The sequence below is a fragment of the Lithobates pipiens genome, unplaced genomic scaffold (genome assembly GCF_037356315.1).
Source record: "Lithobates pipiens isolate NorthernLeopardFrog02 unplaced genomic scaffold, aLitPip1_a1.2 Scaffold_16, whole genome shotgun sequence".
In the NCBI taxonomy this organism is placed as follows: Eukaryota; Metazoa; Chordata; class Amphibia; order Anura; family Ranidae; genus Lithobates; species Lithobates pipiens.
In genome coordinates, this window is record NW_027507748.1 from 443,279,199 (window position 1) to 443,298,790 (window position 19,592).

Consider the following 19,592-nt stretch of genomic DNA (forward strand, 5'->3'; position numbering starts at 1 on the left):
GCTGCACCAATTATTCCCGGGATATCGCAAGGCGCTGCCAGGTGTTCGGGAGCCGCAGAAGAAATGCGGGAGACTCCTGCACCTCGCAGAAGACTTGGAATGTCTGGGTAGAGATGAGGTTCGCTAATAAAACTGAGCTAAGATTCAGGTTGGCTATGTTTTGGGAAACTGTCACATGATAGCAGGCTCAGATGTAGGCATGGAATTACCCATCCTGCAGCCACATGTACCAAAGGGACTGGGAAGCTAGTGACATCAGGGCTCATTTTTGGTCAGTGACATACATTTTATTTTATACATAATATATGTATCTTATGTATGATTATATATATATATATATATATATATATATATATATATATATATATATATATATATATTTTATGCATGTATGATAGTGCCTTTTTATGTTAGGGGTGCTCAAAATAGAGCATTAAATGTTTACCGATCTTAGAAGTGCCTTTTGTTCGCAGCAAGCTGGAGCATTGCTTGAGAGAAAAAAATAAGTTAAAAAACAGTATGCACCTAAACCATCTTACTTTACATCACTCACATTCACTTCAGACAGCTATCGCTATTGATAAAATAAAAGTTAGGACTATAATCCTTGAATAAATCTTAATGCATGTTGTAAAACGCCTGCCTGTGCTCTTTATCGCTAGTAAATTTAGACCTAACCTTGCTCATTAAAACTGTACTGCTACTGGCCGAAAATAAAGCCTCGAACACATGATGCGATTGTTGGCCAACCGAGTGTCTTATTTTTGTCTTAAGGGCGTGTGCCAGGATCTTCTCTTGCATACTAACGGTACACAATTGTCGTGCAACAAACACAAACTTAATGACGCACTAAAAGGAATTTCAGCTCTTGAGTGTCACTCTTAAGGCCCCTTTTGCTAATTTTGTGTGTGACGGAATTGTGTACTGACCATACAAAAATCGGACAACAGAATGTTTACTAGCCTGCCATCAAACATTGCTGAAAGTTGGACAACAGTTGTCAGAAGGAGCGTACTAATGGTCAGATTTTAGAACAACAGTCTGTCAACATACAATCCCCTGCCAACAATCGCATTGTGTGTACGAAGCTTAAGACCGGATCTTATATAAATTTTGGCAACAAAAGACACAGTAGGGCTTATTTTCAGGGTAGATCTTATCATGTCATGTGCTGTCTTCTCTCCCCCTCCCTGCCTGTCAGGAATCCCCAGTGAAACCAAGTAAAAGTGCTTGTAAAATGCTAGAATCCACTCTATTACAGTATTATATAATGTAAACTGTGTATGTTTCTGTAATATAATTGTGTCAAATACCTTGTTATATCACCGCTCTGTGCTTCCGTGACTCACCGGAGCTCTCTTCCCTGCTCCAAACACTGTAGGGGGGGCCCGAGATCTCCCGCTGATAGCTGGGAGAAGAGGAGCAGAGCAGTGGGAGGTCAGCTGAGTGCTGAGCAGCGCTGTACCGAAGGTATTTGACACAATTATATTACCAGCGCTGTGTCTTGGCCTAGGCCGACAAGGCCCAGTACTAGGGCAGCACTTTGCAAAAAAAGCCATCCTCACATGAAAAAAGCCCCCCACCTCCTCCCGAGTCCCAACGGCCCCACAAATACAGTCCCCCATAAAGTAGCATAAAGTGACTGGCAGGGGCGGTCTCCACTCAGCTGGGCTTGGCTGTGCTCAAGCAGAGGGGCAGTATCAGCTCACCTCGGCTCGGCTGTGCTCGGGTGGGGGGCAGCCTCCACTCGGCTGGGCTTGAGCAGAGGGGTGGTCTCAGCTGATCATGTCCACAGCCTCTGACCACGTCCCCAGCCTCTGACCATGTCTCCAGCTTCTGATCATGTCTGCAGTCTCTAACCATCTCCTGTATCCTGTCCGCTGTCTCTGACCAACTCCTGAGGTGGAGCCTAAACAGGAAGGGGTGGAGTTTACACATGAAGGGGTGTGTCTTAAACAGGAAGGGGTGTGGCAAATTAAAATGAGGGGCGCCTGATTTTAGTCTTGCCTAGAGCACCACAAAACTAAAATACACCACTGTATATTACAGAATCATACACAGTTTACATTATATACTACTGTAATAGAGTGGATTATAGCATTTTACAAGCACTGTAAAATAGGGCTTATTTTCGAGGTAGGGCTTATATTGCAGCCCTCTTTGAAAATAACAGTAGGTCTTATTTTCAGGTTAGGTCTGTATTTATTCAATGTTGACCTCAAAGCTGCATCAAAAGACACTGTATGGTATTTTTTAACAACAGATTTTGGATTGGTACATCCATGCCTTTTTTTAAAGGAGTTTGGCTATTAGCCTGAATTGGCCAGTATTTACACCAATATTTTGCCTTCAAAGACTTTAAGCAGAACTAAAGGCAAAAATATTTACCTTCCTCCCAATGGTCTCCAAGGTTCCTCGTCAACGCAGGCATCTCTCTCAGAATTTCAGGTACGCATATTATATACATAGGTACATGTGCCTTTCAGAGAATGCTTTGCACTTTCTGAGTGAATACAAAGCGCTCTCTGATTTGACAAGATGGCGAGGCGGTGACATCACACTCTTTACTCAATCAGAGAACACTTTGCATTGATTCAGACAATGCGAAGCATTCTTTGAGCGGTGTCTGTGCCGAGTGGTCAATATCCTGTGTTCAGAATGCAGCAGGGTGGCCACTCAGAAGCAAGTAGAGATCACTACAGTAGCAATGTCTGCTTCAGAGATTTCCAGCTTCCAGGGGAATCAGTCTGGTATGGTATATGCATATGTAGCAAGGTCTCCTGCCTCCTTCAGTCTGATAAGAACCTCCAGGGCCAAAGATGGCTGACATCCTTCTGTATGTGGTGGATTGTGAGGCATAGTGGGTGCAAAGTGGATAAAGTTATTGGGAACCAGAAATTTCTTGAATGGAAAAAAGATGTTTACTTCTCTTACAAACTTTTATGGGGGAAAGAGGGTTATGGCCAGGACATCCTTGAGTAGTAGCAATTTGCAGTTCAATTAGCAGACTCCGAGACTTCAGTAGGTCAGCCATGCAGGGAAAGGCCTCCAGCAAGAAGCCACATCTGTACGTGCAGGAATGTGCTGTCTGTCTCCTATGGCAACAGTCTTTAACAGTTCCTAACACAAGGTGTAACAGTTCTTTCACCTTCACTACAACTTCTCCTTGTAGTTCTTCCATACACTGAGCTCCCAGACCCTCTGATTCACTGCCACTAAATCCCTTGAACTCCTCCAATCTTCATGGTGGTATCTTCCTCAAATGACACCCCCACTTCTCTGCTGGGTCCCTAGCTTGGAGCTCCCAATACTTACCAAGCTCCACCCCTGGCCTGCTTGGTCCCTGGTTTGACACACAAGGCTGCTCTGCAAGCATCAACTCCGCTGGCTGGGTCCCTGACTTGATCACCGCCTGAAATTTCCCGATTCTCCTTGCCTGTTCAGTGAGAATACTGCTCTGGTACTTTCTTTAGTTACTCACCATGGTCCCTGGTAATAAGGTGGTTGGCCTCATAGTGGCAACAGCTTTCTCTCTACCTCAGACCACTGACAGATTCCTCGGCCGGCAGAACCGTCACTTCTGGTTGGACTGCAAGCCGCAATCCCAACCCTGTGCTGCTCTCTTGATTCTGGATAGGCCCTCAGACAGCCTAGCAGCCAGACGCCCCCCGGGATAAGCCCAATCTCCGGCCTAGCAGCCCGGCGCACATGACACATGTCCACCCAGACAGCCATCCAGGTGGCACAGAACATAGATCACCTGACTCCACTTGAATATATAGGCTCTCCCAGCAGGCCAAAGGAATCCTAGAAAACTCCTGCCCATTGGCTGAGATACCCCATATACCCATAACCTGACCTTGCATTACCCTTCTCGTACCTAGTACCATCAAGTACTCAGCCACCTAGTGGTAGAAGAAAAATGCAACAAAGCCTAACTTAGGGAGAAATCAATAGATCTCTACAAATCATCCAGGATAACTACTCCCGGCAAGTAAATTTGTGAGGAGCAACCCTCCCTAAACTCCAGGATGCTACATATAGTTACATTGGTCCAGGCTGGATCAACGTAACTATGTATAAACCGGAAGTGTTGTAGCATTCTGTACTCAGAAGGTGCATAGAGCAGTCCATGTGCGTGCGTCTGCCATCAGCAATCACACAAATGCGCCCAGCTGGATATTTTAACTGACTGGATTGATTCAATACAAACATAAGTATGAACACTGTAAAATAGACCTATATGTCTTTTCTATACATATTTAACAAGTAAATACGCTCCACCAAATTTATTTAAATGGAGCCAGCACACACTGTTGTGTGTGTCACACCTATCACGCAGAAAAACAAAAAAAATGATAAAAAGTGGGATGTGCAGCGTTCTGGTACATATGAAAAATAACCATGAAAACAAATCAAATAATTATATATCAATTTACAAACAATATGTGAACCTGTATGGGTCCAGAAACAATGCCCCAAATTCTGTATTCAAATAAATCCATACTTCTAAAATAAAAATCAATATCTAAAAAAAATTAAAACAATTGCGATGTTTAAAAGTCTCTGTATTTTTCCATCTCCACCTCCAAAAAGAAAAAAACCTCCACCTTCAGCAACTTTTTATAGTGAATCAAAATGACATGTGCCCTTCCTTTTATACCACTGTCAATAATGAATACACCTCCACTCGTGATAGAAATAGTTGGACGTTTATCCCCTTCATCCGCCTATCCGATCAAATCCTCACAATTAGAAAGTGCTAGCCACAAAACCTCCTTCTGGTTCGAAATGCTCGAATCCCGCTGATAATACTCTCTGGGGAGCTTGGGCTGTGTAAACTCCCAGATACAAGAAGAGAACCATCTAGTGCTCACTGTTTATTCATATTTATTGTATATAATAAAATTCTACTCACATATGTCAAATAAAACAATCTCTTTAAATGTAGACCATTTGGCCTCTATTTACATATCCTCTGAGTTTTGATCTCTGACTGAATACCAGCAACTCCACCCACCAGCATGCTGGCAACCTGGTATTATAGTGAACGGGCTGGTGGAACCCCCCAAAATCGCCAGTGTGAATGTAGCCAACAACATCACAATTGTTTGCATTCTTTTGGATATTGATTTTTATCTTAAAGGTGCACACTTGTTGATTTAATTGAAGAGAGCAGTGGTGTGGGGGCATTTTTTCTGAATACATACAGGTTCACACATTGATGTATAATTATTTGATTAGTTTTTATATATACCAGAGCTATGCACATTTCAGTTTTTATTCTTTTTGTATATGGTGAAAACACAGATTATACCTTTCAGCAGTTGCTCTAAGCATGAATCTTAACGAGGTGAAAAATACTGTTATTATAGGTTAGCAGTAAAAACACTACAGAACTGCTGAACAATCAGGTTATTTGCTACTGAGATAGCATAATAATGAAGAGAACAATTTAATTAAAAGGTAAAGCATGAATCTTAGCGGAAAATTAATCCATAATATACTTTGCTGCAAAAAGAAACCTTTTCCAATCCTGTTAGAATTTCAGTGTCAAATATGCTATGAGTACCAACCTATTTGCAGCCTCAAATACATACAGTATACTGCACTCCTTATGATCTGTAAATGGTGCCCTTGTAGTCATACACCCATACAGATACAGGGCCTCCACTGAAGCAGTACACAAATTGAGCAACCACCTGCTTCCTCTGCTCTCTACTTCTGTCAGCGTGTTCACTTTCAACACAGACTTGTATCAAACCTGATTTACTCCCAGAGCTGTCCCATTCTTTTTTTTAGCCTGTGTGTTCAGGAAGCTGCAATTATGTACTTATGTATTTACACTGGTTGCATTTAAATTGTATGCCTGGACTAAATCTAAAAAACATATGTAGCGGCAACACTTTTAACAAGGTGTCCGCTATGTACAAATTTATTTTTTTCCTCAGAACAGTAAAGGGGTTCTGAGGGTTGATTGTGCAGGTTTAGCTTTGGCCTCAGTTGGCTGGGCTGGGTTAGGGTTCTGTCTGGTTATGTGTACAGTTAGGTGCACATGACAGGACCAGAACCAGGCCTGGTTGGACGTTTTGGGTATCAGTGTTCCTCGAAGCCAATCAGTGGGTATGTCTGACCCCACTGAGGAGTCTGGGGAAGGGTACTTAAGAGGCTGAGGTCACGTGTTCGGGGTTCGATCATTAGGCCAGAGCTGCCTGTTCCTGAAGCTGGACCGGGGTAGCCCCGTGAGGGGTCCTGGTCACAGGAGTGTGTGCCGCCCCACAACATGGTAAGTTTGACTAGCCCCATTAGACCCGCATGGTCTGGGGTAAGGATCCATCTGTTCCCGAGTCTAGGAACCGGCTGGTCCGAGGCGCATTAACTGAGAGAGGATTCAAGGCGTCCGGGTGTGCTCTTAACATGGAGGGGCACCGCAGCCCGTGTAAGCGATCGGGGGAGGACTCTTCGGAGGAGGGCCAACAAGCTGGCATCCCAAGAAGTGCCTGGTTGCTGGGTTGTCAAGGACATTAACGAATGAAACGCTTTTCCAGTACTGCCAAGGAGAAACTTTCAGTTTTCAGGTCAGAGACTTTGCAAGTTCTGTATTAAAGTGCTGAGTGTCATAATCTCTGGCTAGAGATTTGTTCAGCTTTGAAACGCCCATCTGAGTGGCTACTCTGGGTTGTATTAGAGACTTTCTAGTGATTAGCAGTTCAAGGTGCCTGAGTTTCTTCACCCTTGCCCTCTGTTCCCATACAAAACTGTGTTTGTTGGATGTTACCCCTGCAAATAAAAACCTAACTTTTATGGTGTCAGCGTCCAAAGTCGTTGGGTATTAACCCTGGGAACCCCTAGACATGGAATAACAAGCCAAGCAGAGGTAACCGGTAAGCCCAAAAGTCAAGGCCGCCCCATTGAGGGTTATGGCCGCTACACATATTTAGCACAGCAATCCTACATGCACATACTCTCATGTTTTGTCTGTTTAAATGTCTGCAAGTACTGAAAAATACCTAATGCCTATACCAGGAATGTAGTCATCTACTGATCCCTATAACACTTCCTCCTTTTCATTCTCCCTCCTCTCCTAAAACAGCTGCCTGCTGGTCCCTCCCTTTTGCCATTTCTGCATTGATTGGATATCTGCTTTCCTAAATAATATTGATAATGCAAAGGTATTAATATTAATAGCTATTTTGCAGCTCTTATGAAAAAGGCAAGAATGCTTGTTTAACCACTTCAATACCAGTCACTTTCACCTTCTTACTGCCCGGGCCATTTTTTAGCTTTCAGTGCTGTCGCACTTTGAATGACAATTGCACGGTCATGCTACATTGTACCCAAATGATTTTTTAATCTTTTTATTCACACCAATAGAGCTTTATTTTGGTAGTCTTTAATCACTGCTGGGATTTTAATTTTTTACAAAAAAAAAAAGGCCGAATATTTGGAAAAAAAAAGTTTTTCTTATTTTCTGTCAGTAAATTTTGTAAATAAGTAATTTTTCTCCCTCACAGATGCATGCTGATGAGGCTCCACTGATGGGCACTGATAGGCTGGCACTGATGAGGGGGCACTTATGGGCACTGAGGCAGCACTTATGGGCACTGATTAGGTGGCACTGACAAAGAGGCACTGATGGGCACTGATAGGTGGCACTGATAGGTGGCACTAGTGGGCACTGATAGGTGGCACTGGTGGGCACTGATAGGCGGCAGTGGTGGACACTGATGGGAGGCACTGATGGGTATTGATGGGCAGCACTGATGAGCAGGCACTGATGAGCACTTATGGGAAGCACCAACTGGCCTCACTTATGGGCACTTACGGTCATGATTGTGTGATGCGCACCCCTGGCCATTCTGGGGTGTCGTCATATGACGTCCTCCCAGAATGAGAGCTGCGCTGTCCTTCCGTCATTTCACAGTCATTTCACAGTAAGCAGAAATATTAAATGCTATTTTCTTTAACTCAGGAAAGAGGAAGTGTCTTCTCTCGCTAGCTAACCACAAAACAACAAACTTACACAATATGTTTAGTAAGCAATAAATGTTTATCAACATAACGAGATTTCTGGTAATATGGACATAGATGTAATGGTATTTTGGGGGTAAATGCACCCACCCATAAGAAGGGAATTATGCAATATTTAGGGGTATACTATGAGTGGGTACCACCTTTTATATCAAGATATCCTATACTGTGCATCATTATATCCTGTAATGTTATTATTATAAAAGATCAAACACGGAAATAAAAGCTAAGCACTTTACCGACTTCATTGTGTATGATGCTACCAACGCAAGGTTAACCTTAGAATATAGATAAGGTATTCAAGAAGTGTTATATAGATATTAATGGGTAATGGTTCCTATTAAGTACAGCCTAGGAAGTGTTGGTAGCTCACTACAGGATGTTATGAGCTGAATACATTTCTGGCAGGATCATCAAGTATTTTAAAGAGAAATAACCCAGGGAACAGCAGTGCTAAATATGCTTTTAGATTTTGCCTGCACATACACGTTAAAGCAAAACTCCAGGAATTATCTTTTTTTTGCAAACTTACATGGTCCAGCTTAGCTTGATGTAAATATCCATTTCTGAATACAAGGCATTCTCTAACTGAACGAGGTGGATAAGAGGAGGGGTTGACAGTTTGATCACCACCTTGTCCAATCAGAGAATGCCTTGTATTCATTTAAATACTTCAAAGCATTCTATGAATGGAGGTGATTTGGTCAGTTTGCAGGGAGAAAGCTGCTGGAGCAGCACCCAGAAGATCACAGCCATCGTTGATATGCAGCACAGAACAGTCATTTTTAGCATCCTCAGTGGCCCTCTGGATATCAGATATAGATACTTATATCGAGCCAAGCTGGACCAGTTTGCAAAAAAGATCATTCCTGGAGTGCAGGAATTTTCTTTATGGAATACAAAACTGTGTTATTTGTATTTTTATTGATTTTACAACGGGCCGGACTTTAGTTTTAAAGTAACCGTGGGAAAAACAAATGTTGTTTTCACATAATACTCTATGCTTCCTGATTTACTTTACTGTGATAACTGTAGAAAGATAAGTAGGGTATGTAAAACTTTAGAGAACACTATAATACTGTATAACATAGCATAAAATGTGTCTCTCTCTAGTGCTCCCAGTGGTGATACTCAGAAATGCGGTAGTTCAGCCTCAGGAATCTCCATCAAAGGGTCAAGCAGCAGCTCAAGTGAATCTGACACTAGCTCTGAATCAGACTCTGAGACCGAGAGCAGTTCCAGTGACAGTGAAAGCAGCACGCCATCTGCCTGTACTAGTCCTGAGGTAAGGAATTCTTTGGAGTTCTGTCATCAAGTCATGAAAAATCTCTGTGTATTTTTCTTTTGCTTTGGCCGAGTATGTGCCTGTGCGATACGAGTGTGATAAATCGTTACCCAGCGTATGAAATGTCCTGGTTAGTGCTTGTGGTTCTAAAGTTTTGCATTGCTGTAGAGGAGTCACCTCACTAATAAGAGATCAGGGAATTGCTGTCCGTTTAATAGGTCGCTACATGTGCAAAAAGTTTTGTACGGAGACCAGTAAAAGCCCAGGTTTATTTTACGCATGTTTCCTATGAGCTGTGCTGCTCAACAATAAGCTCATTTCTGATAATGTTAATTAATAATTAAACTATTTTTGAGATAAAAAAATCAAGACCTAGGTAACCCTGTTATACATGGCATGTGTAAAAGATGTCATTATCGTCTGTAGATTTTTTTAAATATCTAATAATATACATATATATATATATATATATATATATATATATATATATATACTGTAACCTGCTGTTAAAATAAATTTGGGCTATGAAATGCTGCACCCCTGAACTAATGTAGAAGAACAATGGAGTATCTGTGCTCTGTATATCTGGGTACTTATTGCCTACCATCTCCAACTCTAATCCAAGTTGGAACTCTGCCTTATCACCCCTCACCCTTTCAAAATGCAGTCTCCGAGCCTTTCTATGGGCCACTAGGGAGTAGGTCAGAGTTCTCATGCTCCATTCACACTTGTACAACTCCAAAGTTGTGCCAACTTTGGAGTGCAACTTTGACGCAACTTTGGATGGGTGCAACTTGGATACGACTTTGGCTTTGACCAGTGATAATGGACAACTGTTGCACAGCTGTTGTATTGTATAACATTCAGGTATGAATTACATGCAGCTTTTGAGGGTTAACTTTGAAGTCTATGGCCCTCAAGTTGCATGAAAGTTGGGCCAACGTAGTGCATGAACTACTTTGAAGTTGCTGCAACTTTAAGTTGCACATACAGCAGGTGAGATAAGTATTAAGCCCCACATACACTATCAGATTTTCTGATGATTTTTTCCTTCAGATTTACCAAAACCATATACAGGCATACCCCACTTTTAACCTCCCTGGCGGTACCATTATTTCGGATTTTAGGTGCTAAAAGCGGTACCATTATTTTGCATGAAAATTTGGCGTTTTATATTGTAGTCCTGCAATTCTTAGGAATAACTCTCTTAAATCTGTCCAAACCAGAGTCTAGCAGACATCCCGGGTATGATAAAGTTTGAAAAATTAAATCATAAATTATAATATAAGAAATAATTATAAATAATTGTACCAAATAATAATATAACAATAATAAAAATTATTCAATAATGTAATCACATCAAAAACACTGAAATTTGCTCAGTTGCAGAATTGTCACTGTCATTACTTTTCAGTATTTGATGACGAATCTCCCCACAAATCGCTATCGCTCAATTCTGCGAGTGATTCTAATTTATTATCGCTGTTTTCTAGCTGCTCTAAAATCATTTTTGATGTACAGTGACAGTTTTGGTTGCTATGGACAATCTCCAGTTTCCAGGTATAAAGAACAGCTTTTATTATATAAAACTACATGCAGGACACTGGGCAGACCACTAGGGACAACGGGGATGTGAAATGTTTACATACAGCAATGTAATCTGTAAGATTACATTATACTGTATGTATACTGTGTGTTTCACTTTTTGAATTTGGCGCCGATCTCCGTGCCCGTGCGTCGCAACGCTCGCAGGGCACGGAGATCGCCGATGTGATAGATCGAGCGAGACACGGCTCGCTCGTACAGCGGGGAGACGACGCTGGATCCGAGGGAGAAGGTAAGTAAGCGCCCTCCTGGATCCAGCGATGCAGTCCCGAGTCTGACTCGGGGATACCGCTAATGGTATAAAAAATCCACCCCGAGTCAGACTCGGGAAAACCGTCAGGGGGGTTAAGTACATAATGGGGTTTATTTACTAAAGCTAGAAAGTGCAAAATCAGGCTCACGTCTGCATGGAAACCAATGCGCTTCCAGGTTTTATTACCAAAGTTTAATTGAACAAGCTGGGGTTAGAAGCTCATTGGTTTCTATGCAGAAGTTAGCCTTATATTGCACTTTCTAGCTTTAGTAAATAAACCCCATTGTGTACTTAAAAGTGGGGTATGCCTGTAATATGAGGTCAAACCTTAGGAGTTTAAATTTGTATGCAATCAGGCAGGCCCTTGCACTACATGGTTTTGGTAAATCTGAAGGAAAAAATCTGATAGTGTGAATGGGGCTTTAAACAAATAACCATTTTTCTAGGTAAATATATTTCTAAAGGTGTTACTATTGACATTACATTTTCACCACATGTCAGTAACAACCCATGCAATCCATACATACAAAGGAACCAAAACAAATAAGTTCAGAAATTAAGCTATATGTAATAAAATGGAATGACACAAAGTATAGAACACATGAAGAAAGTGAGGTACAAAAAGGCATGGAAAGCCAAGACATCAGCTGGAATCTATCAGTAATTAGAAAGCAATCCTGCCCCTTGTCAGTGCAAATTAATATAAGCTGGTTCAGTCTCAAATGATGGCCTATATAAAGGTGTCTCATTACCAAGGTGTCACACAAGAAATATCTCATGACGGGATTAAGCAAAGAGCTCTCTCAAGACCTTCATTGGAAAACATAATGATGCCATTGGTAACAGAAGGATTTCTAAACATCTCAATGTCCCAGTAAACACTGTTGGGTCCATACTCTGGAAGTAGAAAGAACATAATTTCACCATAAACCAGCCATTAACAGATGCTTCTCACAAGATTTCTAACAGAGGAGTGAAAAGAATTATCAGAAGAGTTGTCCAAGAGCCAAGGACCACTTGTGGAGAGCTTCAGAAAAACCTGGAATTAGCATGTACAATTGTGTCAGAGAAAACTATGAGTAATGCACTCAAATACCATTGCCTTTATGCACGCTCACCACGTAAGATTCCATTGCTGAAGAAAAAGCACATTGAAACTCATTTAAAGTTTGCTGCACAACATCTAGACAAGCCTGTGAAATACTGAGAGAGTATAGTCTGGTCAGGTGAGACCAAAATTGAACTCTTTGGATGATATAATACACACCATGTTTGTAGTTTAAATGGCACTGCACATCACTCCAAAAACACCATACCAAAGTGAAGTTTGGAGGTGGGAACATCATGCTGCGGGGTTTTTTTTTTTTCATCATACGGTATTGCCAAATTTCATATCTTTGCAGGAATGAAGAATGGAAAAATTTACCAAGACATTCTTGATAAAAATCTGCTGCCATCTACCAGGATGATGTAGATGAAATGAGGGTGGACATTTCAGCAAGACAATGATCCCAAACACAAAGCCAAGGAAATTCTCAACTGGTTTCAAAGAAAGCAAATAAATCTGCTAGAATGTACCAGTCAATCACCTGACTTGAATCCAACAGAAAATCTATGGAAAGAACTAAAGATCAGAGTTCATAGAAGAGGCCCAGGATCCTTCAAGATTTGAAGACTGAGGCATCCTGAAGCTGTCATTACCAACAAAGGATTTTGTACGAAGTATTAAATACATTTCCCTTTTTCAATATTTGTTCCCTGTGTCATTCCATATATTACACATAACTTCACTTCTGAACTTGTTTCTTGTATTTATGGATTGTTACCGACATGTGGTTAAAATTTCATGCGAATAGCACCTTTAGAAATATATTTACCTAAAAAAATGGTGACGTGTTCAATACTTTATTTTACCTGCCGTATATGAATGATCATTGGAAAACACGAGGAAATACTTTTCATGCGACTTTGATGTCCAAAGTTGCATGACAAGTTGCACAAATGTGAATGGAGCCTTAAAATAAATTAAAAGTACATTCAGGTACTGATCTTATAGGTGTCGTCTACCTTTTTTTTATTGTACTTGATGACAAATTGTCTTTTCTTTTGGTATTTATTAAAATAGAAGCATTGACTTAAATCTTTTGATTTGCAGCCCAAACAAGCAACTTCAAACAAATGGCAGCTGGATAAATGGTTGAATAAAGTAAATCCAAACAAAAGCACCATTCTTAGCCATGCACAGGGCCTGAATCTCAGCGGAGTCCACCCAAAAGAGCCAAGCCACACAGAAGTATCCAAAATTTGTCATACAAGTCCAAATCCTAAGGATGACCAGAGCCCCATCAGAGAGGATCGAACCTTGGGAGCAGTTTGTGCAGTTCATGGAAGCAGAAATGTGAAGCTGCAGCCATCTCCACATGCTGTGCGTGCTGCTACAATTGTTCTTGCTGTTCCTGCTGAAAGCACTTCTTGTAGGAGACCTGTATGCAGAAAACTAACAAGGAGGGCAGAGAGGACATCTAGTGATGAGAAGCTGAACTGCCACAAGCTTGATGAGATTCCTGTAAGCCAAGGAATCCCAGAGAATGAAATAACTGAACAGGCTAAAGATAGGTTAACATGCAATAGCAAAGGATTTCCTAGAAAAGAAAAAGAACCAAGATTGGGTTTCTTGAGTTGTGAACGCAGAAGGACTCGAATTACTAGATCCGCCCCTAAATTCAAGGAGGTCACTGAGTTTTGCGTGCAACCTGAAGAACTTGGCACAGAAACAGAAGCAGATACATCACAGCTTTCTAAAACTTTCTCGGCTTCCCCATCAGAAAATAACCACAGGATCAAAGAGTGTGGGCGAAATAATAGTGCCTGGGCTAATACGTACAGTTCACACAGCTGTGTCAATGCAAGGACTAGAAATGACATTGCACCAGAGTGCGAAGAACAGTTTTATACACTAGTTCCATTTGGGAGAAATGACAATGTGTGCTCCTTGAAGGGTATTGAGGAAATCAAATCACTGTGGGTCAGGATTGATTTAAAATTTTTGGACAATATTCCACAAAATATGTCCCAGGAAAACCACAATAACAATTCCAACATGGACAAGACACTCATAGCATCTCGGAGTGAAAAATTATCTCCAGCAATAGATAACGCTGCTTCCAAAATGCGTCGGAAACGTAAGGTAGGAATACACGGTGATGCAAATTGTTGAAAAAAAATAGCTCTTTTCGCTTAATCTGAATATTATAATACAATTCTATTCACCAAAGTCTTGTGTACAAATATATATAATTATATATATATATATATATATATATATATATATATATATATATATATATATATATATATATATATATATATATTAATGTGGAACAATGTTTCAGATGATAATGCAATTAAAGTTAGATTTTAGGCAAGCAGCTACGGTGTATGGGAGATGTTTTACTTCCAAAAGGTTTTGTATTTATGTCCATCTAGTGCTGAGATATAAAAAGCCTTATCAGACAGCAGAGTCAGGTCGACAATTTTACTTTTCTCTACTGCAGTTCAACAATATAGCCTAGTCTAGCATTTCTAAACTCTTTTCTGTTTTTTCAGGAACGGTTAAAAATTATGCAATATTTAAATTTATGCAATATTTCAAAGCTCCCCTCGTCTAAAATGGAAAGAATGCAATTGTTACTTATCAATGGGAAATCTGATCCTGAGACAATGCACACAACAGCCTTAAAGAAATTACCTTCATATCTGAAGCCTCCTTAACATCAGAGGTCCATCCATCACATTAGTGGTCCCTCCATCACAGCAGAGCCCCGTTGACATCAGAGTCCCCCTTCACACTTTCACATTAGAGGTCCCCGAATGTAATAGAGATTCCCCCATCACATCAGAGCCCCAGTCTCATCAGAGTTCCCCTTACATTAGAGTCACTCCTTCCCCTTGGAGGCCCCGCATATATCAGAGCCCCCTATACATCAGAGGCCCCCCAATACATGAGGCCCCCCTTCACATTAGAGCCTCCACATCACATCAGTGTCTTCTCAGCACCACAGAGTGGTTCCATCACATCAGAGTCCCTCCATCTTTGAACCCTCTAATCACATAGGCTCCCAACACAGAGCCCCCAGTCACACAGGTTCCTCATCACAGAACCCCTTAACCAAACAGTCCCCCAATCACAGAGTTCCTCAATCACACAGATCCCTGTCTACATAAGAGCCCTTCTTTTTGGCTCCAGCGGCATTGGCAGAGGGTGGCAGGTGGAGGAGGCCTGGAGGAAGCAGACTTCTATCTTCTCTGGAATGCTGGGTGCAGCCCTGCATGCAACCTGACCTGGATCAGTTTCCTGCATTGCCATGGTGCCAACTGCCATCACCATAGAAATGAATGATGCTGTGTGTCCTAGACTGAAAGTGTCATTGGTTGTTATTGTGCTGGCAGCCTGCCAGCCTGCACCATAGAAAATTATGGTGCTGATCCAAGGCAGACTGGGTACCTTACTTGCAGCACCCTGTAGGAACCCAGACACCATCCCAGGGTGTTCTTGCACCTTGGTTGAGAAACACTAGCCTAGTAAACTCCCCATCCCCTGCCTCTGATTGGACAGTAAAGTAACAGTCGCACAGTACAGTAATGAAGTAAAGTAACAGTCTCACTGTACAGTAATGAAGTCAAGTAACAGTCGCACAGTACAGTAATGAGTGATCACTTTGCCCCTCCTCAAAATACAGCTCATGTGCACTAGGATACATAAGACGCACCTAGTTGTTTTTAATATATCTGCCTGGAGCCTTAAATGTAATTTGCAAAATAACAGCAATTTTTGGAAAGTGTATTCTTTGGTTAGATTAAAAAGGGATTTTTATGTATTAACAAAATCTGTATAAATCTTTGTTAATCCAGAGGAAGGTTCCTGTTGTGTTATATGCTGTGTAATGTCAGATTTTAAGTCCTTGAACAGTTCCCCCTTCCCCTAAATCTAAAGTAAGAGAAAATGTTCAACTGTCATGATTTGGCTGAAACCTTGGCTGCTCTGTTCCTGAATAGTGATGATCTAAAGTTGGGTGGACAAACTTATTTTAAAATTTCCTGGAGGAGTTGGACTGACTGTGCAACCTCTGCAACAGTCAGAAAAGATCTGCTGAGGTCGTCTCATTGTTGCCCATCTAGTGCACCAATTGTTAATGAGTTTCAGCCGCTTTGCTTTGAGCAGTGTGTATATACTACTCAAAAAAAAATTAAAGGAACACTTTTTAATCAGAGTATAGCATCAAGTCAGTTAAACTCCTGGAATATTGATCTGGTCAGTTAAGCTCCTGGGATATTGATCTGGTCAGTTAAGTAGCAAAGGGGGTTGTTAATTTCATTAACACCAAAGCAGCTAAAACTCTTTAACAACAGGTGCACTAGATGGGCAACAATGAGATGACCTCCAACAGATCTTTTCTGACTGTTGCAGAGGTTGCACAGTCAGTTGAACTCCTCCAGGATGGCACATCAAAATGTGGCTTTGCCAGAAGGTTTGCTTTGTCTCCCAGCACAGTCTCAAGAGCATGGAGACAGGCAGTTACTCTAGGAGAGTTGGGCAGGGCCATAGAAGGTCATTATCCCATCACCAGGAACGGTTTCTCCTCCTTTGTGTAAGGAGGAACATGAAGAGCACTGCTAGAGCCCTACAAAATGACATCCAGGAGGCCACCGGTGTGGTCGTCTCTGACCAAACAATCAGAAACACATTTCATGTGGGTGGCCTGAGCGATCGACATCTTTTAGTGGAAGCTGTGCTCACTGCCCGTCATCGCGGAGCTCGATTGGCATTTACCCTTGAACACCAAAATTGACAGGTCCGCCACTGGCGCCCTGTGCTGTGGAGAACGTTATGCTGCCTGTAACATCGTTCAGCATGAGCAGCTTGATGATAGTCTGGAGAGGTATATCTATGGAGAGATTCACAGACCTCTATAGGGTAGACAATGGCACCTTGACTGCCATTAGGTATCGAGGTGAAATCTTTGGACCCATTGCCAGACCCTACACTGGTGCAGTGGGTTCTGGGTTCCTCCTAGTGCACGACAATGTCCAGCCTCATGTGGCGGGAGAATGCAGCCAGTTCCTGGAGAATGAAGGAATTGAATGGCCCCCCCATGCTTGCCTGACTTAAATCCTGAGAATATGAGAAAACCTCTGGGACATTAGGTTTCGGTTCATCCGCCGCCCCCAAGTTGCACCTCAATCAGTTCAGGAGCTCAGTCAGGCATGCATGAGGCAAGTGGGGGCCATACAAACTACAGAGTACCATTTTGAGTTGCTGCAATGAAATTTCAGCAAAATGGACTAGCCTGCTGCATCATTTGTTTTACTTTGTTTTTCGGGGTGTCTTTGAATTCAGCCCTCTGTAGGTTGATCATTTTTCTTTCCATCAAACATTACCCAGTCAATATCATTATAGATAGCCAGCATGATATTTTTCCACATTGAGATCTGATGTGTTTTCAAAGTGTTCCTTTAATTTTATACACACACACATATATATATATATATATATATATATATATATATATATATATATATATATATATATATATACATACACACCCTATATTACCAAAAGTTTTGGGACACCTTCCTTTACACGTACATTAACTTTAATGGCATCCCAGTCTTACTCCTTAGGGTTCAATATTAAGTAGGCCCACCCTTTGCAGCTACAACAGCTTCAACTCTTCTGGGAAGACTGTCCACAAGGTTTAGGAGTGTGTCTATGGTAATATTTCACCATTCTTCCAGAAGCGCATTTGTGGGGACAGGCACTGATTTGGACGAAAAGGCCTGTTTTGCAGTCTGCACTCTAATTCATTCCAAAGATGTTCTATCAGGTTGAGGTCAGGACTCTGTGCAGGCCAGTCAAATTTCTCCACCCCAAACTTGCTCATCCATGTCTGTATGGACCTTGCTTTGTACACTGGTCCAAATCATTTGGTGAGGGGGAATTATGGTGTAGGGTTATTTTTCAGGGGTTGGGCTTGGCCCCTTAGTTCCAGTGAAGGGAACCCTTAAGGTGTCAGCATACCAAGACATTTTGGATAATTTCATGCTCCCAACATTGTGGGAACAGTTTGGGGATGGCCCCTTCCTGTTCCAACATAACTGCACACCAGTACACAAAGCAAGGTCCAAAAAAGGCATGGGTGAGTGATATTGGGGTGGAGGAACTTGACTGGCCTGCACAGAGTTGATGAATTAGAGTGGCGACTGCGAGCCATTTCTTCTTGTCCACATCAGTGCCTTATCTCACAAATTTACTTCTGGAAGAATGGTCAAACATTCCTATAGACACACTCCTAAACCTTGTGGACAGCCTTCCCAGATAAGTTGAAGCTGTTATAGCTGCAAAGTGTGGCCCAGCTCAATATTGAACCCCACGGCCTAAGACTGGGATGCCATTAAAGTTCATGTGTGTGTAAAGCTTTTGCTAATATAGTATATGTTGAACAAAAACTATTAAAGGGGGGTTTAGAAAAAAATACTGAAGCATTTGTGCAGCCCTGTATTATCTAAACAGATGTCTATGTTGTATAGTTTGAATGTGAACAGTCTCGGGATACAAAGAGGAACCACATGGAAAACAGAGAACGATTACCCTTCCCTCTAGGCAGCTACGATGTGACTAACAGAGACAGCACAAATATCAACAGGTATGGTGCTTCCCACCTTGGTGGGACAAATTTGTATATAAAAGTTTACTGTGTAGCTTACATTTATTTCTTATTGTTCATTAATTCCCAAAAAGTAATTGTAAAAATTGGACAGTGTTTTAAATGTAACAGGTGATATCAGTCACTGCCCCTTAAAGTGAACCTATCAGTACATTTAAAAATTTTTGATATGTCACATTATATATACTTTTTAAAAAAAAATGTTATGCTTTATCAATAGAAAGCAGCAATTGGGGGTTATTTACGAAAGGCAAATCCACTTTGCACTGCAAGTGCACTTGGAAGTGCAGTCGCTCTAAATCTAAGGGGTAGATCTGAAATGAGGGGAAGCTCTGTTGATTTTATCATCCAATCATGTGCATGCTAAAATGCTATTTTTTTATTCTCCTTGTATGTCCCCCTCGGATCTACAGCGTCTTTACTTCCAAGTGCACTTTCAGTGCAAAGTGGATTTTCCTTTAGTAAATAACCCCCATTGAGTTTTATCCATGTGCTTTTGTCTAGGCTTAGATTATGAGACCAACATGCTACATGTAGGAGGAAACATTTCTTTAATTTCCTCCTTAGTAATCAAACTACAGTACAAGACTGAGACTTTGTAGCAAGTCACATGGTGAAAGCATGGGCTGATCTGATAGATCAAATATTTGTAGATAGCCAAAGAATGAGCATGTCCTGGGATTAACCAGATTGT

At 41.5% G+C, this 19,592-nt stretch overlaps 1 protein-coding gene across 9 annotated transcripts in view; it reads left to right on the forward strand.

The window, feature by feature from the left end:
* AFF3 (ALF transcription elongation factor 3) overlaps nucleotides 1–19,592 on the forward strand; it is a 498,510-nt gene that overhangs the window by 433,576 nt on the left and 45,342 nt on the right. For all 9 annotated transcript variants that reach the window (XM_077482709.1, XM_077482710.1, XM_077482708.1 and 6 more), the window contains 3 exons: nucleotides 9,145–9,316; nucleotides 13,330–14,361; nucleotides 18,762–18,877. In XM_077482709.1, the coding sequence (XP_077338835.1) occupies nucleotides 9,145–9,316; nucleotides 13,330–14,361; nucleotides 18,762–18,877 (1,320 nt within the window). The remainder of the gene's footprint in view (nucleotides 1–9,144; nucleotides 9,317–13,329; nucleotides 14,362–18,761; nucleotides 18,878–19,592) is intronic.